Here is a 17,891-nt window from a genome sequence, read left to right as displayed (position 1 = left end):
CCACTCACACTATCATTTTCTATGTTCAGTGGACCATGAAATTTGGGTCAAAACTCTAATATGGCATTTAAATTAGAAAGATCATATCATAGGGAACATGTGTACTAAGTTTCAAGTTGATTGGATTTCAACTTCATCAAAAGCTACCTTGACCAAAAACTTTAACCTGAAGCAGGACAGACTGACGAACGGACAGACAAACGATAGGACACACAGACCAAAAAACATAATGCCCCTAGGTGGGGCATAAAAATATAAACAAAGGTATTAAAAAAAAGTAAAAATCCAGATATCTCAAAACTTTAATGCTGATGTTCTGAACAATACTGCACATCTCACTATAAATACAGTTAAATTAAATCTCTTTGTTCTGTTAGTGGAGTATATTACAGTAAAGTTTCCTAGTTCATTTTTATCATAAAAAATTAAAGTCTCCCATGCATATAAAGAAAGTTTGAATACTAGCATGACTGCATGTACATCCTCTGATAAAAAAATATGTAATTTGGGAAATATTAAGCAGGCATGCCCTGTGCAGACAACTGAATAAAAATAATGCACTTTTCTCGGAAATATTGAATATGTCCATGTATGCACAGAAAATTAATCATTTTTAAATTTTTTCTCCTTTACATGATTGCATTCATCAATCATTTATAATAGATTGCTAATTGTTCTCGCCATCTACAAAGCATACAAGAAATTCTGCCATTTACAAAGCTACAACCCCTGTTTTCCCAAGCAAGTGGAATGTTTATAACTCCCTCTATAGAGATTTATTGTTTCCCATTGCCATTGACAGGCATATTCTTGAAGTGATCTGTTTGTCTTCTTTTCTGGACTCCTGGTCTTGCCAACACACGCTCATAGAAAGCTTTGACAGTTGGGAAAGCATCTAGACATCCAGGTGACAGAATGGTAAGTATGTCCAACAGATCAAATAAATTGTAATCTACCCAGGATATCTGAAAATAACAAAAGTCATGACTTAAGTATCAGTCCACATCCAGGTGAGAGAATTGTAAGTGTATCTAACAGATGAAATAAATTGTAATCTACCCAGGATATCTGAAAATAAGAAAGTCCTAACCTAAGTATCAGTTCATATAACAATCATGCAATTTTAGTTGAGCTTAGCTGAATTTGGTTGTTCTTTATAGGTCTCTTTTGGTAATATAGCTCCTAACATTTCTACGTATTTATAATTTAATTTTGGATGTAACGCGTCTTCTGATTGGCTGACGTTTTGTTTATCAGCTCATAGACATAATTTTGTCATGTGACCATGACGTCATCAACGTTTTTTCATGGTTTACTCCGGTTTAAAATGGAATTTAGAATTAAATTATAAGAAATGACTGTAATATTTTTTCTGTCTATTAGAAATAACATAAAAAATGTGGTGCACACTTTAAAATAACCCGCTACGCGGATTATTCAGTGTGCACCACATTTTTGATGTTATTTCTTCATAGACAGAAAAAATATTACAGTCATTCCTTAAATACATTCCCGGCTTTCAAATGTTTGGATTTGACTGTTCCTGATGAAGGTAAATCCAGAAAGCTCCTCAGATGTGAGGCATGAAATCTATTAAGTGTTATTTTCATTTCAAGAAAAGTGATTCACATGAATAAAGTGTACAGACATTTAATTTGTTATTTGACTAACTATTCGGTACACATAAGTTAATTGTTAAGGGTTCTTCTTTAAATATGCCCTCTTAATTGACTTGAAAGTTACATGATCTGCTATGGGAATCTTCTTTGTAAACACATACATGTAAACATAATAAACTCTGAAAACTTTCTTAATGAGAGTGTATTTATATATACCTTTTCTCCAAGAATGTAACCCTTGGTTGGTTTCAGCAGGTTCTATAAAGAAATTAATACAAATAATAATTAATGAATCAAAGACCAACAAATTTTCAATGCCATCCATCACCTATGCCCGGGTGCAGACAGGGTATATCATAATTCATGTATGCTAAATTAAAACAAAATACCTGTTGAATTAAGTAAGTATATTTGATTTTCTGATTGAGAAATAGATTACTTAATGTCCAGTGACAAATATTTCATGCATATTCATAACAAGAAAATGAGTAGGAGGGATATGCAAAGTTTATCAACAGGAAAAGGGAGCTAGTTAAGAACAAATCCATTTTTACAGAGGATGACCTTGAGGTCACTCCGATGTATTGCTATCGCCTAAATTTCCATTATGCAAATTAGTTTTGGGATTTCAACCGATCTATAAAAATTATAGATCCGCGGTCATTACAAGGGAAAAAAAGTGCATTTTTATACCTGGGATTCTGTTCTCCGTTCGTACGATGTTTCATCAAAAAATGGAATCATTTCAGTTGTTGATTTAGTACTGAAAATTTGACTGAATTATCTACTTATTAAATACGGTTTTATATGTTTAATAGGTGTTTAAGAAAGAGGTCAGGTGCTCATGTTCATTCATAAAATTATCGTTCATTCATGAATTTATCGTAAAATCAAAATCACTACACAGGTCACACAGGTTGTATACGTAGTGTCAAAAAATTACCTGTATAGTATCTAAAAATAGACAAACTTAACTGACTCCCCTTACTGTAGTGTGTGATAACATTCTGTGAGGGAATTCGATGTTTGCTATACCACTGTTCATTTCGACGCACTTTATGACGATACCACTTTATCAATATGAATGAAATTTATTGCAGTGTTTTAAGAAATAATTTTACTTTAAAATCGCGTATCATTTGTGAACTATTAAATGTTTTACAAGGACGAATTTTCTGTATAAAGTCAATAATTGTGTGAACTTTTGAAGCCCAAACTTTTTATAGCCTTAAATACACTAATGAAAGATCCGAAAACTATACCCATACAGAACGACATGTTTTTGAAATTGTAGCAAAACTTTTGGTTGACAAATTTTAATTCGTTATTGCATAAATATTAACTTGAAATATCTGTCATTTTCTCCCTACCCAGTTTACCTCTATTACTCATTATGATGTGGACTTGACATTGTTATTGAATCTTATGCAATTTGATTGGATTAAGTTATTATTAGATTACCTTCAAACTGTTCATGCTTTTTCGTACGAGTATATTGATTAAATCAGAGCGTGCATGAATGTGTACAGAAAATTAAATGACCTGCAAACTGGACACTGGACCAGTCCATATTACGTTTTATCAATGAATAGATTTTTTTTTTATTTCACAAATTACAGGGCCCATAAAGGGCATAAAATCAGATACAATTGATTTACATAATTGGTAACAACAACAATAATAGCGGCATATAAATAGATATTTAGTATATAAGCATTGGTCAGAATCAGATGAACGAAACTTAAGGTATGAAAGGTAACAATTGCCACTTTTTATTTTTTCACATAATTTTCCACATACACATTAGATAAATTATTTTTGATAGCCTATTGCGGAGAAAAAAGAGAAAGTTTACTGTATTAACGTTCTATTCCATTAAATACGCCATTTTTCGAAGATAAATGCAGAAAAACATTTATGAACGGCTACGCCAGGTAAAATTGTTGTTTATCCTAAAAAAAAATACAATTTTCAGTTTCATTAGAATATTATAATAATAATAAATCCCAAATTTATGTAGTCATTAGATAAAGTCCTTATATGTCCGATCTGCCTATTTTTGGACATCAAAAGACAATACGATCGTTTTAAGGTCAATTTCGTCTACCTCACACAATCTTGTTAGGCACTATAATGAAATGGACCTGAAATTTATTTCACATGTTTCCTGAAAATTGATAAATATCAAAGCAACATAGAGCTGCTTGTTCTAGTTCGTATAATGACAATTTAATGTCATGTTTGTTTGTGATGACCCCCCTTTTCGGGATTGCATCAGAATTATAGTTATCTCGTATCGCATGAGGATGACACATGTCAACTGAGCAATTATGTTTGGGACTTAGTTTTAAGAAATGATGTCAAAGTAACATTATGAAAATATTTTTAGTAAGCTGAAATATATATTTATTTTTTACATGTTTATGTCTTGTAAGATATTTTATTTCTGTCCCGTTTTTCAACATTTGCGTCTGGTAAGTTGAAATGTTTTAACTGAATGGTTAATTTAAATTAATTATGAAAATGGTTAAAATTAAATCAATAAAGGAAATTATTGCCCAGTTACAAACACTACCAGGGGATAATCCATAATGATTTTTTTTTCAGTTATATGTTTCAGCACATGCATAATTAACCCCAACTTTAGCCTGGTAAACTTGTTGTCTCCTTGTAAAATATAAAACATATTTAAAATGATTTCCTGCTAAAGTCTTATATTGATATAAAGTTAAAACCGTCTTGCTTCTCACTAGTCAACACTCCTGTCCTGTCAGGTTTAATTCTTATATATATATGGATGAAAAATAAAAGTCCACAAAACATTAACATGGCAGCAATTGCTTTTACAGCCTTTAAGACTTTGATTTTTTTTTACAAAAGAGTGTCCACCATGCACTTGCATTACACTATAATAATAGTAGAATAGTATGATATACAAATAGATGAAAATTATATATACATGCAACCGTAATATTAATATAATATATAACAACAAACCAGTGTATTCTCTGGAACTATTATTATATTAGTATAATAGTCTAAGGTATACTGATTTGTATCACTACAATATAATAGTTATTACGGTGAGGTTGAATTTCCTGTCATTTATTCATCATCCAAGCACGAACTTGTATAAGAAAAAAAAATCTCTGTAAATTAACCTCAGTTTCAGGTATAGAGATGTGATCTGTTTCTGTGACATGTGCTTTTGACCATCCACAAGAACCTGCGGTCATCCGATGTTCAGTACTTCAGTACTTTGATTTCAAATCTACCAATATCTTTTTTAAATGTTTGTTTTCAGTTTAGGCTAGGTAAAAGCTTCAAAATTAGCCAATAAAAAAATGGGGTCACCAACATCATTTTCAATTTAAAACGCCATCTTTTTCATGAAATATGGAAATTAGGACTTTTTTTAGCAGTGTAATATTTTATCCAAAGTCTGTATCGCATAAAATTTGTTTGTTTTGTCCACATCGTTGTTAGTAGAAATTATATTATTAATATTAACATCATCTGAGGCACAAATTATAACGATGAGTTGCTATAATAATTTTCCTGCCCTTTTTATGTAGAAATATCTATAAATAAACTGCTTCTCCCAGCGCAGCTGGATATGACCCCAGAGGTCCAACCCTGAACAGTTGGGGCCAAAATAGACACAATATTCAAGCTTGATACAGGTCTGAATTTGTATTATAATTAAATATTTGACACATTATAGGTTTCTGACACAGAATAAATGTAGTCACAGAACTTGAAATTGGTTATATAATTTGAATTTATATTCAATTGAAGTTTTCTTGCTGTTGTGCAATACACTGTGCTGTTGCGCAATACATTGTGCTGTTGTGCAATACTTAGTAAATCTGTTTTCAGACTATATACAGAGAATAAGCAAAATAAACTGTAAAAATGTTTTTTACCCCCCCCCCCCCCCCTCTGCACCTCCAAAACAAATAATAATTGCAGAAATTTTCTTTTTGTAAAATGTGGTATGACTTAAGAGACATCCATACACTTAAACACAAGTTATTGTCTGAAAACTAGAAAAATGCTTATTTTTAGACCCTTTTTGGCCCCTAATTCCTGAACAGTTTGGGCAATTACCCCCAAAATGAATCCCAACCTTCTACTTGTGGTATTGAACCTTGTGATACAATTTCAGAGCAATCAAAATACTTATACACAAGTTATTGTCCTGAAACTAGAAAAATGCTTGTTTTGGGCCCCTTTTTGGGTCCCTAATTCCTAAACAGTTGGGACCATCACCCCCAAAAACAATCCCAACCTTCCTTTTGTGGTATTGAACTTTTTGGTTACATTTCATAGAAATCCATACACTTAAACTAAAGTTATTGTCCGGAAGCCAAATGTCTTCAGGCGCTGACGATGCCGACATGATAGCAATATACGACCGCAAAAATTTGTTGTGGTCGTATAAAAATGTTTAAAAAAATATTGACCAATGTTTCCTCAATGAAAATTCAATAGATATTTTTGAATAGAGGTTAAACATTTGAATTGGCAGGAATACACGTTAGGCTGAGTTGGAGATGTTCTCACAGGTTATTGACAATGACAATTCAATTCAGAATCTCCAAAGTTAAGACTTTGCGGAGTTGTTGAATTGTAAAATGGGCTATAGTTAATATTATATATTGTATCGAAAAACAAATTTTTTTTACTTTCAATTCCTCTGCAGAACAATTTTGCAAGCTTTTTCTTTAAAATGTGCCAGGCAAATTACAAATATACTATTGGAATATAATTCTTCCAAATATGTTATGAGTGTGTTCAATATTGCAAAGGAGTAGTCTCAGCCAGGAATCCCAATAAATGGCCCTGTAAAGGTGTTTTTTTAAAACTTTAATTATCAAAGTCATTCTAATGTATACAGATATAGGAAGATGTGGTATGAGTGCCAATGAGACAACTCTCCATCCAAGTAACAATTTATTAAAGTAAACCAATATAGGTCAAGGTACGGCCTTCAACACGGAGCATTGGCTCACACCGAACAGCAAGCTATAAAGGGCCCCAAAAATTACTAGTGTAAAACCATTCAAACAGGAAAACCAATGGTCTAATCTATATAACAAGAGGCTCTCAAGAGCCTGAATCGCTCACCTGTATTTCAGAGAAGATTTTTAAATGTTAGCAAACTTGATGAACAAATTGTGCAAAATTGTCTTTAAAGGGCAATAACTCCTTAAGGGGTCAATTGACAATTTTGGTCATATTAACTTTTTTGTAGATCTTACTTTGCTGAACATTATTGCTGCTTACAGTTTATATATATCTATAATAATATTCAAAATAATAACAAAAAACTGCAAAATTTTGTTAAAACTACCAATTCGGTGGCAGCAACCCAACAATAGGTTGTTCGATTCGTCTGATAATTTCAGGGCCGATAGATCTTGACCAATTAAACAATTTTACCCCTGTCACATTTGCTCTAAATGATTTAGTTTTTGAGATATAAGCCAAAAACTGCATTTGACCCTTATGTTCTATTTTTAGCCATGGCGGCCATGTTTGTCGATGGATACAAACTTCAGATACAATTTATAAACAAGATACCCTAAGGAACATTTAGTTAAAGTTTGAAGGTAATTGGCCCAGTGGTTTCAGAGGAGAAGATTTTTAAATGTTAGCAAACTTGATGAACAAATTGTGTAAAATTGTCTTTAAAGGGCAATAACTCCTTAAGGGGTCAATTGACAATTATGGTCATATTAACTTTTTTGTAGATCTTACTTTGCTGAACATTATTGCTGCTTACAGTTTATATATATCTATAATAATATTCAAAATAATAACAAAAAACTGCAAAATTTTGTTAAAACTACCAATTCGGTGGCAGGAACCCAACAATGGGTTGTTCGATTCGTCTGAAAATTTCAGAGCTGATAGATCTTGACCAATTGAACAATTTTACACCATGTCAGATTTGCTCTAAAAGCTTTAGTTTTTGAGATATAAGCCAAAAACTGCATTTGACCCCTATGTTCTATTTTTAGGCATGGCGGACATGTTTGTCGATGGATCAAAACTTCGTATGAACTACATAAACAGACGACAACTATTATATGTATTGCTAAATGTATGATATTTGAAAGTACAATCAGAAAAAGAAGAATATCTGCTTCATAGTTATACAGATATTAGCCTAAAATCAAAAGATTTCATTTTCATCCATTTTCTTAGAAATTTTAAACTTTTTTCACTTATTTCATGATCTTTTATGTGGCGCCAGCCCTCGCCCATTGAAATTTTTGTTAAAAAGTAAAGAATATGGTATATAAAGAATATTTCAGCAAAAATATTTGTGGGCAAAGGGTGGCGCTCTGTTAATTTTTCAGAAAACTGTCATAATTTTTGCAAAATTCTGCAAAAAATCAAGATTTTATGAAATTCATCTACATTATGACGTCACAAATACGTCACTAATGACACATTTGTTGAAAAAAAAATTTTGCTGCGAAACTATTGGACATTTTAGCATATGTTTTCATCAAATTTTCACCACATTTTCATGGTGGAAAAATCTTAGATTTTTAGGGCCAAAATTATGAGTTAGTGACATGTTTTCCTAGAATTTTGCATCAAAGAAAATAAAGTTAAGTTAGTATATCTGAAAGACAAGACACAGCTTTGAATTAATTTCAATTTTTGATTTAGAATGTCCTACCTTTTCATTTTGACGATAATTACTTAAAACTAACCAAATTCTTACATAATTTTCGTTTAAGGTCATCTGTAGGCATTTATAATTTTATTACATGTGTAGAAATACGAAGCAATGTTGCTAGATTCTCAGTCTTATTAGTACACATACATTCAGCTGTTATATGGTGATTGTTTTTAAATGACTCTAGCTTGAAATAAATTTCATGGAACCTGATCTGACATCTTTTCTTCAATATTTGCTCTTGGGAAATGATTTTTTTTATTGAAATGCATTACTCCATAGTTCTTTTTTTTTAACTACTGAACAAAGACATGTTTATGTTTTATATGCACATATTGTGCACCTGGTACCTGAAAATTCTGATGTGCAATTTCATTAGGCTTAGCATTTAAACTCAGCAAATCGGAACAAAATGGTTAATAAAAGAACACACACACACAGTTTTATATGACAATATGGTTATTATATTGATGTACTTCATGTTAGATGTATGCGTAGTTAGGTAACTATATTGTTAGCGTTAATCCGCACTCTATAGTCTATAGACCTTATCGCTATTTGGAAATCTGCGCCTCTTGAACTATTGACGTCATACAACAATCACTTTTCCATTGTTGCGTCAGATATTTTCTATTATGACGTCAAAATAATACGGGAACTTTTGTGATGTCCAGTAATTGCAGACAAATAGCGATAAGGTGTATTATAATTATGTGTGTGTAGAGACCCCATACACATCAAAATACTTCAGTGCAATTTTCAATATCCATACATACCGACTGTTATCGATACCTTGAACTTAGATCACAGGATTGAAGATTTATTTTTTCTTAACTATTTGTGGAGAAAAGTTAATTAAAGGCATGCTATAACAATTTACACTTCAGATTAGAATAAATTGCATACAAGTATAAAGTAAAGGAAATAATTATTAAATCATAATTTGAGTGACCGACCCATCTTGCTGACGAATTTTCAGTTTAGGTTTTGTTTCTTGACAGTCTTTTTTTTGTAGGATTGCTGTATAATTGACATATACCACTAATCTCCTTTTATTTATATACAAAGGAAGCCCTAGTCCATCAACATAGACCATAACCACCTCCCATATGTAGTGTTCTCCCCAGGGCCTTTTAGCATCATGGTAATGTGATGGTATATTTCTTGAATGTGATGCTATCTGAAGTGGTTTTATATAGATTATGTTATGGATGTGATGTTATAATTTTTAGAAACAAGATGGTAATATATTTACTTTCCCTGTTTACCAGGATGCTAAATGAAATATCTGGGGAGAACACTGCATATGGTATTTGTTTGTTTGCTTTTATGTAAATTACTTGCTTTTGTTTCAATTTTTTCGTTGTTTACTTCTTTTTTATATGCATATTTTCATGTTTCCTAAATAGTTTAGCCTTTGTTATGTTGTTCCTTGAAATTGAAAACAAACAAACAAAACTTTTTTTCAATAAAGGAACTGGTCAATAATCTGAGGACAATTTCATTTTCTTCTCAGCAAATCGACCTTTGCTAAAAATTCATTAGCCTTCATCGGATCAAAGAGGAATTACTCTCATAAATGTTTCCAGTTCGTGGAAACCACAACGCCATAAAACTGCTGTGCTTGTATGTGCACATATATACAAAAGAGGGATTTGTCTTTAAGGAACTAGGACCACAAATAACCATATGCTTGTTTAAAAAGACCAAAATGTTCTCTGCAATGCAAACATCATGATTATGAAAAACATCAGAAAACTTTGGAAAATATTTTTATAAAATTTCTTTAGGAGATTAAACAGATTTCATGTCTCAATTTTTGTATTAACTGATGAATGTTAACTCTGTCAAAAATAGAACTAATTATTTAGGGTTAGATTTTTTTAAATTATTAATATTTGAGCAGCCATGACACCTTAATTTTGACTTCAGTTTCTTATTTCAATTTTGAATGTCATACGAGTGAGAGGTTTAGCTAGCTATAAAACCAGGTTTAATCCACCTTTTTCTACATGCGGAAATGCCTGTAACAAGTCAGGAATTTGACAGTTGTTTTCCATTTGTTTGATGTATGTTAGCTTTTGATTTGGCCATTAAATGAGGGACTTTCTGATTTGAATTTTCCCTGGAGTTCGGTATTTTTGTTATTTTACTTCTTAAATGATTGCAGACTTTGAAAATTAGAAAAAATGCACATGTATTGACTGATTACCAAATAATGATGATTTTTTTTATAAAATGTAGTTTGGTTCAGGAAATAGCTTATTATAACATGCTTAATGACAGAAATACATGTATTTAGAAAATCTCTTAAATCCCCAATTTTCAGTCCAATAAAATCTTATGCAAATAAAAAATCTGGTCAAACTCAAATCACATACATAGAGTAAATGCAGGCATTCAGATATATCATTTTGTTTATGTAAGTTTGTCAGTTTCAGTTCGTGCATGGTAATTCTGTTAAAAATCCCTTTCCATGGTGAACTGGTGAATTATCATGGTGAATCTTAGAGATTAACTCTCCAATATCTTCCTGTATTTTCACCTGTTTTACAGTGATTCACACGTCACCAGCAAAAGGGGCGTTAACTGAATCACCTTGAGTGTAAGTTACATGTATCGAAAGCACATACCTCAAATGGTTGCAATTTTTCAGGAAGTTCTTTAATGAATGGCTCTTTTCCTTCGTCCTACAATATACATTTATATATATCACGCAAAAATAATATACTGCACTCTAGAACCACACAGCTACAATGAATCAATAATTGTTTGGTTGGAAAGATTTTCATTCAGAGGAATTATTGGGAGTTCCTCTGAACAAATGTCCGACTGTTCTTTGATCAATTTTGTCTGTTTTCATATCACTATTTTGCATTCAACTCCATCACTTCATGTCAAATCAAATTTTTTTTAATCTAGGAAATTGGTTTGGTTTATATCGATCCAGTTTTTTACTTTTATCCCATTATTTTACAAAAGTGTTGTATTTCTCATGTACTTTCCCCATTTTAGGCAGTGAAGATGTGTACACCCCCTCTCATTTTATTGATAAGGCTACATCTACCACCTTTACATACCCTATAAATTTGGGTCTGAATAGAGAATAATGGGCCGACTACAGGAAAACATGCCAAAAAAATAAAGAAAGAGAAGAATAGGCCAGAAAATAAAAAATAGAGAAAAATGGTAAAAAAAAAAAAAATAATAGAGAAAAATGGTAAAAAAAAAAAATAGAGAAAAATAGACCAAAAAATTAAAAAAAGCCATAAAAATGAATAGAGAAAAATAGACCAAAAAATTAAAAATAGCCATAAAAATGAATAGAGAAAAATAAGCCAAATAGAGAAAAATGGAGTGCTAATATATAAAAGATATCAAATGATGGGGTAAATAAATTTTTATACAGATAAATGGCCCAAAACATTATAGAATAAAAAAAAATGTAGACCCCTTCCTCCATCCAGACTCTCATAAATGTATGATCATGTATGTCATGGCCATGGTGTACCATTAAACAATCAATCAATCTTCCTTATAAAATGGGACAGATTTAAATGTATATCAGGAACTATACTCATTTCCGATAGTAAAATGGATTACTTTGTATTGTCAAATTGATAAAGACAAGTCACAGGGCAAACTTGAAAACACAGACATTAACAAAAATATTAACTGTAAAATTAAACTGTGATGAAACTAAATTTGAAAAAATTCTTGACCAATGTGTGACAACCTTCTTCAAAAAGAAAAACAGAAGACTTGTCAATGTTGTTTAATATTTATTTGCATTTGAACTCTTCTTTGAAAAAATCTGGACTGTAGTTCTGAAAGAGAAATGAATATAGTAATGACTATTAGTGCTCTCAGTTTTATTTTAACTTATATGTTCTAAATAAATGATTTTTAAACTTGTATATAATAGTAAAGAGTATTTAACTTAGCTACATGCTTGCTAAAAATATGTCATTATGTGGTAATATTAAGTATTTGATTTTTTCAGTGAGAACGTGCTAAAGTGCCCTTTTTTAAAAACGCGCCCCTCTATTTTCAAATCCTAGCTGGAACACTGTATAGCGTATGCTGCTTGTATATCATTTGACAATAAAATAGTGTATTCTTACATAGTTCTGATAAATCATTCTAACGTAAGCTCCTCTGATATCTTCTACGGCAGAATTCATCATGTCTAATATTGATGCTTGCTTAATGTCTGACCCATAAAGATCTAAAAAATAAGAATATCATAACTACATTTCATATTTGAATTCAGAAAAAAAGTACACACAGGGATATTCAGTTTTTTCACAGAGTCATAATTCAGAATGTGTATACTTTAAAATCACCTTAGTATTCACCCTTTTTCACTCTGATTAACTTTATATCAGCAAGAGTAATTTTTAATAGAATTTTCTTTACAAATATGATATTTCAAATTATAATTTACACGTGTATTTAGTTTCAAGTTGATTAACCACAAATTCATGGTAAACATAGAAGAGGATAGGAATGCCCTTTACCGTCAGGCGTCAAATGGTCATTTTTAGCTACCATTAGTGTCAAATTGGTTAAAATTTTATCGTGATTCATCAAAATATCCCTATCGTGATTCGTCACAGGTCTCAAATAATTAAGACAACCGTTACCGTTATTTTTGGAAAGAAATTTAACATGATTCCTCTAATTCAGTCGATTGTTTTATCGTCATAAAGAATATGTACATTTTATCGTCATGCACCAAAAACTACCGTAAACGTCATTTGGCAAGACTTTTACCGTTATTCATCATAAAGGTACCCCCATTACGACCCTCATAGTAAACCACCTTAAACAAAATCTTTACCCTGATACAGAAAAGACAAACAGACAGATTGACACACAGACAGAAAATAAAATGCTCCTCTACTATCATTAAGGTGGGGCATAAAAATAATAAGTTTACCATATTTTCTGCCAAGATATGCTAGTATTGCATTGGACTGCACAAGCTGGAAACCATCATCATCTGTGTAACATGGACACTGGCCAAATTGCTGAAATTAAATTATAGCATAAATTAAGATCTATATAACTTCTTTTTTTCCAACTCTGAACAACACATCTTCAAAGTTTAACAGTTAGTGTGTCAAGGGAAATAATCCTTAAATATCAATTGGTTGTCTCCCCTATTAACTTTTCTCTTTCATGTGCATACACTAATTATTCATTGTTCTATCATGTTGTACTTTATTATTTCATTGTCATAAAAAAATCATTGTAATCATTGTATGAAATTTAAAACCCACAAGGGTCCATAATTGGTCAAAAAAGAATTTCTCTATTTCTATTTCTATAGGATTCTCAAAGTGTAACCGTTTCTTGAGAGGTTTTTACAAACTAAACTTTACAATCCTTGTCAGTCATTGTCTTGTATTCTGTAAAAGCAGTGATACCACTCCTAATGGACTGTTGTTATTTGCATATTGTATAATCTTAAGGTGTCAACTAAAATTTACTTTTTTAAACTTGAATTCTCTCTATCAAGACCAATAATCAGACAGGAAACCAAATCTCCAACTTTGAAGTAAAAATCTCCTTATTTATCCCTCTTTAACAAAATATCATGTGATATAGTGCTCAAGCTTCCTTCATTGCAATTTGTTTTAGCCAATTAAAACAATAGTTGAGCAGGAATTGTTTGTCCTTCCAAAGCCCCAGAATGAGTTAATACTTTAAATTCATATCATTTCCATTACCAGAAAAACTTTTTTACTACTATCTGATTCTTGGCATCAATTAAAAATTAAAAGGTAAATTGGGTCCATGCATCCCTGAATTGACAAGGTTATTGTGTCTCTTTGACATTTTCCAAGTATCTGTCTAGATCAGTATTCTTATACATAATATATTCAAACCTACTTACAGAAAGAAATCAAATTCATTGTTATCAATTTTATTTAAGCTCCAAGATTGAAATTGTCCCGAGTAAGATATTCATTCACCCCTTTGATCAACTTTATCCCCAACAAATGCATTAATAAAGTATTATAACGTTACCTTAAATCAAATACTTGACTGAAAGCTAAAGATTTGAATCATTCATATTCTTCACCACTTGTTTTTGGTGGGGTTTAGGTTTCTCAGTGTTCAGTTTTATGTGTAGTGTAAGAGTTCTGAACAAGGTTGGTTTTAAAACAAATGCTTATATTTTTTATACAGAAAAGATTTTTAAAATGTTAAATGTAAACTTTTGTTTTTGTATGCTTACCATCTTAGATTTCCAGTTGTTTACCCAATTTTCTATGGGTCCTGCATTTACTTCTTCATATGTTACGTTTTGATCTGTCAATAATGTGCGCATAGCTTCAGCTCGGCCTATAAACAAAATATCAAAGCTTGATATAGGAGACTAAATTATCTAAATTAATTGTGAATAACGTATTGGACAGAGAAATACCATCTTTATCATCAATTTTGAATGTACATGTTGAATTAGAGAAATACCATATTTTGAGTAAAAAGGAAAGAAAACAAAAATTTATATATGAAAGCTGTTGATGTTGTATTTAAAAATTAAAAGAATTGAAAGTATTGCTAAATAAGACAGTATTGAAAAAGAGAGGCGAAAGATACCGAAGGGACATTCTAACTCACAAGTCGAATATAAACTGACAGCACCATGGCTAAAACAGAAAAAGACCAACGATAAAAACATTAGTACGCAAAACACCACATAGAAAACTAAAGACTGAGCAATACGAACCCCACCAAAAACTGGGGGTGATCTCAGGTGCTCGGAAAGGGTAAGCAGATCCCTCTCCACATGTGTCACCTGTCGTGTACTACACAAACAAGCCTAGAAAGAGGCATGGTAGAGGACACTGTACACCCGTTAACATTCAAGCTCTTATAATACATGCTAGATGTACCAAAATCATTCAGAAGATACATGGCAAAGAAGAATATAATAAAACAAAAAGTTTAAAATTTGAGTGGAATTCAGGTTTAAAAAAAAAAAAAAATCAACTAAGAAATAAAACCAAAGAATTAAGAACAAAATCAATGGAACAAGGATTTGCATAGTAGGGTATTCTATCTTACTATAAAAATCCTTGACCAGAACAAAGGAAAATAAATTTTATTTTGATAATTTGAATAAGATAAAAGGAAAACATACATGACATAATTAATTGATTTATTGTTTGTTGCTTAACATCCAGTGGCAAATATTTCAGGCATGTTCAGGACGAGTGGAGGGAAAACAGAACAAAATGTACCTACCTCTAACTGGAAAGTAAACTAATTTTGGCATCTTTGATAGTTATAGTGTATCTGAAATATAAATATAAAAAAGATATAGATCAAGAAATTTTTACAGTAAGTTTAACATGTTAAGCTATGACTTATTTGGGATTTTAGCATGAATATTTCATATTTTAGGGAAAACATTATCATGTTTTATATCCTAGTGATGGATACAACTCACGCAAGAAATAAATTTTCCAAAATTGATATGTCCTACCTACATGTATGGTAAATTTGCATAAAATAACACATTAGGATGTTGCAAATTAAAGGAAAGTAAACCAAAATATCCCTGTAAAACTGTGCTGTGTCTGAGAAAACCTGAGAGATCGATTATGCATGTTATGGAAAGGGTCAGAATTATTCTGGCTAATACATTGGTGACTCCAAAACACATACAAAAACATGTACCTTATATTACATAACTTACATGTAACTTGATACCAATGAATTTATCCATTCACAGTTATTGGTTATTGTGTTTTTATTAACATGTAGACTTTTATATTTCAGTGGCTTAGGAGTAGACTGAAAAGTAGGAGGGGTGTGCAAACTTAAAATATTCTTTATAAATTTTGCCAATTATTCTTTATATTTATCATGTTTATAGTACCCCATTATTCTATATTGTTTTTATTTTTTTTGCCTATTTTTCATTATTTTTTATTTTTCTAGTCCATTTTTCTGTAGTTTAGGTCCATTAATCTCTTTTCTGTAAACTCCACCCAGAACCATATACATGTAGGAGGGTATGGATGGGGGGTCTTTTCATTCATTTGTCATTTCTGGATTCTTTAAATTTTTAGGCCATTTTTCTCTGTTCTTTATATTTTAGCACCTCATTATTCTCTTTTCTTTATTTTTTTAGGCCATTTTTCTCTGTTCTTTATATTTTTTGCCCATTATTCTCCATTCTGTAAACCCCCATCCACACCCTCATCAAAAAAGGCATTTTCAAGACAATAAGAAGGTATTCTCAGTAAATTAATATTTAAGGTTCATCATAACCTTTTGGCTAAAATGGCTGTATTTACACCACAAATTTTATTCTGAGTGCAGACAAACCTGTGCAAAATTTTAAGGCATGGCAGGAACTATAGATAATTAAATTAAGCATTTTATACTTCAGAAAATAATAAACTTTTCTGGATGTTGCTATTCATTTTTTATTTATTCCTGCAGAAGGTGCCAAAATAAACTAAGCTTGGAAAGAGGTTTGAGAAGCTCCCGTCATATAATAAATGTTGTGAGTGTAAGATTTAAGTATGATTTAAATGGACAATGCATTAACAATAGGGGATTTAAACTGTGTAACTGAGTGGACCATATAAAAAACTTGTGTTCGATTATTTTGCCATCTTCTGCAGACTGGAAAAAAATTGCACATCAAAATCCAGGTAAGTTTTTAATTTTCTGAAACATAGACTACATATATATATATATAATTTTCATATATAAAGGTCCTGCCATGCCTTAAAACTTTCATACATGCACCAGTTTGTCTGTACTCATACATGATAGTAGATTTTGTGGTGTAAACACGGCCATAGTTTTCATTTCAGGCATACTGAATTAGAGTAAACCAATCTAATGTTAACAAACAGACGATACACCACTCCATTGTATGCATCCCCCTTTTTTTACTGAAGAAAAAAACTCCGCGAGTTAATTATTTCTTGTGAACAGCATCTTGAAAGATTTGCAACTTTACAACACTTCTCGACATCAGAATAGGAGAAAGTGGCAATATCTAAATAATGTCTCGTGCTTTTGCAAAACTATAAAAAAAAAAAAAAAAAAAAAAAACGACCACGAGTCATGACCTGGTTCATAATTTAGGACAAAGGAGAAGTAGGACTGAAAACTACCAGATAAATCATATAATAATATGATTAAAAAGTGTTTTGTGTCAGAAAGCCACAACTTACTCTGTCTACAAACCTGACAACTGCGTTACTGTGTCCTGAAATGTCTGAAGCTTACCTGTGTTCCCTGGTTTACCGGCTAGATAACCTAGTTTTGTCGACGATCGATGTTCGCGTGCATTCGGTCTTTTCCGTCTTTTCCGTTAGATAAAGCCTCAAGCTCGATCCTGATTTATAGCGAAAATAAAATCATCGTCATGTTTCATACAATAAATAAACTGATAATGGTTGCATTGTGTTGACCATTCCATTTAGCAAGGCTGGAACTTTCAAGTTATTTATGTCATAGGTTCTTAAGGACATGACCCTATGCTGAGCCCCCATAGACTCTCCCCCTTTATTATCATAAATCCCCAATTTTCTGAT

At 31.5% G+C, this 17,891-nt stretch overlaps 1 protein-coding gene across 6 annotated transcripts; it reads right to left on the bottom strand.

Annotated features, from left to right (window-relative positions):
* Positions 1-288: 288 nt before the first annotated feature.
* On the bottom strand, positions 289-17,891 carry LOC127724605 (glutathione S-transferase P-like). 6 transcript variants are annotated; one of them, XM_052231628.1, is made up of 9 exons: positions 17,584-17,890; positions 15,577-15,627; positions 14,564-14,670; positions 13,259-13,349; positions 12,441-12,544; positions 10,950-11,006; positions 9,093-9,114; positions 1,836-1,877; positions 798-965 (listed from the first exon to the last, which is right to left on the bottom strand). In XM_052231628.1, the coding sequence occupies exons 2-9, from the start codon at positions 15,605-15,607 to the stop codon at positions 937-939; spliced, it is 483 nt and encodes a 160-aa protein (XP_052087588.1). In that variant the 5' UTR covers positions 15,608-15,627; positions 17,584-17,890; the 3' UTR covers positions 798-936. The 6 variants fall into 6 exon arrangements, 4 of the variants coding, with proteins under 4 accessions (XP_052087585.1, XP_052087586.1, XP_052087587.1 ...); XR_007992592.1 differs by having other exon boundaries at positions 938-965; positions 9,093-9,150; positions 17,584-17,891; XR_007992591.1 differs by lacking the exon at positions 798-965 and adding an exon at positions 1,056-1,068 and having other exon boundaries at positions 9,093-9,150; positions 17,584-17,891.

Source organism: Mytilus californianus, unplaced genomic scaffold (assembly GCF_021869535.1).
Source record: "Mytilus californianus isolate M0D057914Y unplaced genomic scaffold, xbMytCali1.0.p SCAF_14, whole genome shotgun sequence".
Taxonomy (NCBI): Eukaryota; Metazoa; Mollusca; class Bivalvia; order Mytilida; family Mytilidae; genus Mytilus; species Mytilus californianus.
This window is presented reverse-complemented; position numbering and strand designations above follow the sequence as displayed.

Excerpts from the sequence above, each read along its gene's own strand:
- LOC127724605 (XM_052231625.1), bottom strand. The coding sequence starts at position 15,607 with ATGCCAAAATTAGTTTACTTTCCAGTTAGAG. Across the intron at positions 13,350-14,563 it reads ACAACTGGAAATCTAAGATG|CAATTTGGCCAGTGTCCATG; the intron begins GTAAGCATACAA and ends ATTTAATTTCAG. Across the intron at positions 11,007-12,440 it reads GAATGATTTATCAGAACTAT|GACGAAGGAAAAGAGCCATT; the intron begins GTAAGAATACAC and ends TGTATATTGTAG.